Raw genomic sequence first — 4,546 nt, forward strand, 5'->3', positions numbered from 1 at the left:
TCCTGCACGGGTTCATTACAAGGTCTTGATAGAATTGAGAATCCTTTTGCAGCCCCATCTTGAAAGCTTGCACAACTGTTGCAACATTAAGATGGGGAATGTCTAGTGATTCCCGGCTGAACTTATTCACATAATCCCTAAGGGATTCCTGAGGCCCTTGTGTTATCCTGTAGAGATCACTTGTTAATTTTTCCAAGCTTCTACTACAAGAAAATTGACTATTAAATAAATTTACTAAGTGAGCAAAAGATGTAATCGAATGTGGAGGAACATTCAAGAGCCATTTCAAAGCCGATCCTGTCAAGGTTGAACCAAAACCCTTGCACAGGCACGCTTCCTTGAGCTCCGGAGGGATAGGCAACATCTCCATCCTTTCCCTATACTGGGCAATATGCTCTTCAGGATCCATGGTTCCGTCGTAAAGCTTCATGTTTGGAGTCTGGAATCTTTTTGGGATTTCAGCATCACATATGGGATGCACGAACCGAGATATCCTGTGGCTATCCTGGGATACTTCAGGAATTGGCTGCACCACCCCAGGTACACTGGATATCATATCCTTTAACTTCTGAAGCTCCCTGGATAATTCTGACGTTACAGTTGTATCCTGCAGAGATCCAACACTGTTAGTGGCAATAGCATTATTATTATTTGATACGTTACCCGTTAAAGGATTTTGCCCATATCCTGAAGCATATCCTGAGCTCCTCACAGTTGATATCCTAACCGAGGAGGGTATTTCAGGAGTATGATTCTGAGGAAGGCTGGGCACGATATTCCCCCTGTTATCCTCAGTATACACAGCTGAACTAAAGTTCAACGCTCTGGGATGTAATGGAGTGCCATTATCCTCAGCAGATCTGCTCGAGCCAGACTTCAGGAGTTGTATTTCCCTTAAAAGCATTTGGTTTGTTTCCTGTTGCTGCCTCATTTGTTCCTGCACACTTCCAAATAAGGTTAGAATTTCATCGTTAGAAGCTAAGACAGGAGCAGATCCCTGGACACTCTGAGTAGGGATAACATCTTGAGATTGTGTAGAGGCTGGCATCCTTGGAGGAGGTGGTGGAAGCACCGAACCAACTGTTGCAGAAGTTGTAGCAGACACAGTAGAAGAGCTCATGTTTGATCTTGAGGCCATTGTGAACAATGTGGCAAAAAGTTGTGAAAACAGAAAACCGATTAACGATTTCACAAAGATTTTTAGTAAAGAAAGCACCACTTGCCCCACGGTGGGCGCCAAATTGTTTTGGTCAAAAATTACCGAAGCAATTAAGTGATCAAATCAGTTAAGTGAGGTAGTGTGTTGAAAAATGTGTTGAAAATATGTTGGTTATGTTCTTTGGAAAAACAGTGTTAAGGATACGGCTCAGGATATTGAGCTGTATCTACGATCAAACAATGAGCAAAAAGGTAAAGTAAATGACACGAGATGTACGAGGAAAGCCCTTGATCAATCTAGATCACCGGCACAAAACCTCGGGAGCTGACAATCGCAGCTGCCTTGTTCTTCTTATTGCTTTAAACTTCAGGATACAGTGCAGGATATAGATCAGATCGCTAAGTGTTACAATGAATTTGTGTGAAAGTTGCGAGAGAGCAAGTGTTAGAGTGTAGAGAGTGTGATTGTGATGTCCTATTCGATCTGATATACCCATCTATTTATAGTAAAGAAATGCAAACTAAAATTCCTATAAACATGGGATGCTCCGAATATTCCAATGTGAACGTTGTAGACCGAGTAATGCGGCTTCAACGGCTTCTTGTGAACGACTTGGACCGAGTCTTCAGTAGAAAAGGTCTTCATGAACGTTGCTAGCTTCTAACCCACGTACCTGCATTTAATCCGTTAGTGATCCTGAGGATACCATTCAGGATGTTACCAATATCCTGAATCAGCATCCCGGATGTAAACAGATACAATATAAACAAGATATATATCAAGATATTTTCCAGGATATGGGCTTAGAATTTCACCCATAACACTAACTATGAGAAATACTAGCCTTGAAAGCTGCATCAGGTCACATCACATATCTATCCATTAAGACTTCAGATAACGTCAGAAAAATACATCTGTTAAGATCAAAGGATCCCAACAGCTATATTTTTTGGGACAATTGTTGTGGGTGGAATTTTCTAACCTATATCCCAAAATTATATCCTGTCTTTATATGTCTATTTTCGCTGCCAGGATACTGGACCAGGATATTGGTAACATCCTGCGAGGGTATCCTGCGTGTTGTTAACAATTTGCTTTGGCTGCAAGGTACAAACGGTCATGAGGCTTGGTCTCCCTGAAGAATAGGTCAAGGTGGTTACAAGAAAGACGTTGGAAGCTTGGAGAAGGGGTTTACAACGGTCAAAAGGGAATATTCGCAGGATCCCGGAATAATAGGGGAATATCCCAGATTTTTAGCATAGTTTGTTATTTCTTATAACTATAAATAGGAGTGCTGGATCATAGGAATGGACACACTTTCGAGCTCTCATACTCGTACACTCTCATTTCTAGCTGCAAACACACACTAACACTCACAATTCACAATCATTGTAACACTTAGATTCGATCCGAGCATTATCCTGCATTATATCCTGGTTATTCAAGCAATAAGAAGAACAAGGCAGCTGACTATTGTCAGCTTCCGAGGTTTTATGCCGGCGATCTAGAAAGATCAAGGGCTTTCCTCATACATCTCGTGTCAATTTTTACTTTACTTGCATTTCGTTTACAAATTGATATAGTTCTGTATCCCGGAACTATATCCTGAAATTGTTTACATTTTCAACAAAGTTAACACATTTTTACAAGTTTACATAGCACACTACCTCACAAACTAAGTTTGATCACTAAATTGCTTCGGTAATTTTTGACCAAAACACTTCCCATGACAATATTTATCACGACTGTTTTTTGCTTCGGTTTCTCATACTCACCATTGTTTATTTTCTCATACATATATATATATATATATCATTTATATAATTCACTCATTTCACTACTCATATATGCCCATATGCAACTATCATTCACACTTGTATCGAATAAAATTTGTGTTAAAATTGAATTCACAAGAAACATCCCCGAAACGACATCAGGTTCTATCTTTACTTCGGCCGTGGTTAATTGGAAGGATCTGGCCCTTGCCTTTTGTGCCTCCATCTGCACATCCTTCTCGTTCCTTTTCCCGTCCAACTCCGGGCACTTCGAATTTTCGTGACCCGGCTGATAGCACTTATAGCACACCGAAACTTTCCCCGGACATAGCGCGGCCGTATGCCCTGTCTTTCCGCATAGGGGGCATGGTTTATCTTTAAAGCGACATTCGCCTTTGTGCCCCTTTCCACATACTTTGCAACTCGGTGATCCACCCTTCACATTCGTCTTCTTTACTGACTCCGTTGTTAGTGCCTTCTTCGCAGGGCTCGGGTTAACATCTACTGCCCTTCGTTCACCCCGTTCAATCTGCTTTTTGAGTTCGATTTCCCGTTCCCGAGCCGTATTTATGATCTCGGTGAGCGTCTCATATTTCGAAGGACTCATGAACTCCCGATATTCTGCACTTAACATATTATAGTAATAATATATTTTCTGCTCTTCATTTGTCACCGGCTCGTCACAAAACCTTAATTTATCAAGAAAGATGCCCGTAATCTTGTCTATCGATTCACCATTTTGCCTCAACTGGATGGATTCCTCCTTGATTCTGTTGATGACCACCTTGGGGCTATGGTGTTTAAGGAATGGTGCCTTAAACTCATCCCAAGTCATAGCCTTTGCAGCATCGGCCACAATCTCCTTCTTCTTATTATCCCACCAGTCCTTGGCTTGACCTCTTAACTGACCCGTACCGTGAGCTACAAAATCGCTTACCTCACAGTGGGTCCTTTCAAACACTCCCCCGATGTCGCTTAGCCACCATTGGCATATTATCGGATCGACATCCCCATTATAAATTGGCGGTTTACACGCTATGAACAACCTTTCCGTTCTCCGGACTTTTCCTTAGCTCGGTTGGCATTTTCTTCCAACCTTTGGATTCGTTCCTCTACCAGATTAAGCACCGTGTTTTTGAATTTTGTCTACTCAGATAGACTATTCTCAATTGCCTTCCCTACTTCTTCGGCAATCACTCCTCTCATTTGTTCGGTGACCACCGGCACCGTATCATCATTCCCTCCATCGGCCATTTTGAATCTGAAATGTTTATATTCATTATTAGACATTTCATTTTATAACATATGCATCACTCGTTTTGGTTTAGCCAAGTTCACCACTTGCTTAAACCATTCATGTTTAGTGCACTTTCCGGGTTTGAGTGTGTTAACACGCTCTTCCCATGCACATCGACTAGAATTTCTTCCTTTCAATAATCGTAATAAAATCTACTGGATAACTAATTCTTACCGGATGTTGATCAAGCTTGAACCGAACACATTTTGTTAACAACCTTGAGCTCTGATTACCAACTTGTAACACTCGTCTTATAATTTCATTTTATAACCATAAAATGCGGACTTTTTAAATTCGAAATACATGACCAACAAA

General features: G+C 41.2%; 1 protein-coding gene across 1 annotated transcript; it reads right to left on the reverse strand.

The window, feature by feature from the left end:
- Positions 1-2,971: 2,971 nt before the first annotated feature.
- Positions 2,972-4,188, reverse strand: LOC110926666. Its single transcript, XM_022170392.1, has 2 exons — positions 4,108-4,188; positions 2,972-3,838 (listed from the first exon to the last, which is right to left on the reverse strand). Exons 1-2 carry the CDS (start codon positions 4,186-4,188, stop codon positions 2,972-2,974), a joined length of 948 nt encoding a protein of 315 aa, XP_022026084.1.
- Positions 4,189-4,546: the final 358 nt, after the last annotated feature.

The sequence above is a fragment of the Helianthus annuus genome, chromosome 7 (genome assembly GCF_002127325.2).
Source record: "Helianthus annuus cultivar XRQ/B chromosome 7, HanXRQr2.0-SUNRISE, whole genome shotgun sequence".
Taxonomy (NCBI): domain Eukaryota; kingdom Viridiplantae; phylum Streptophyta; class Magnoliopsida; order Asterales; family Asteraceae; genus Helianthus; species Helianthus annuus.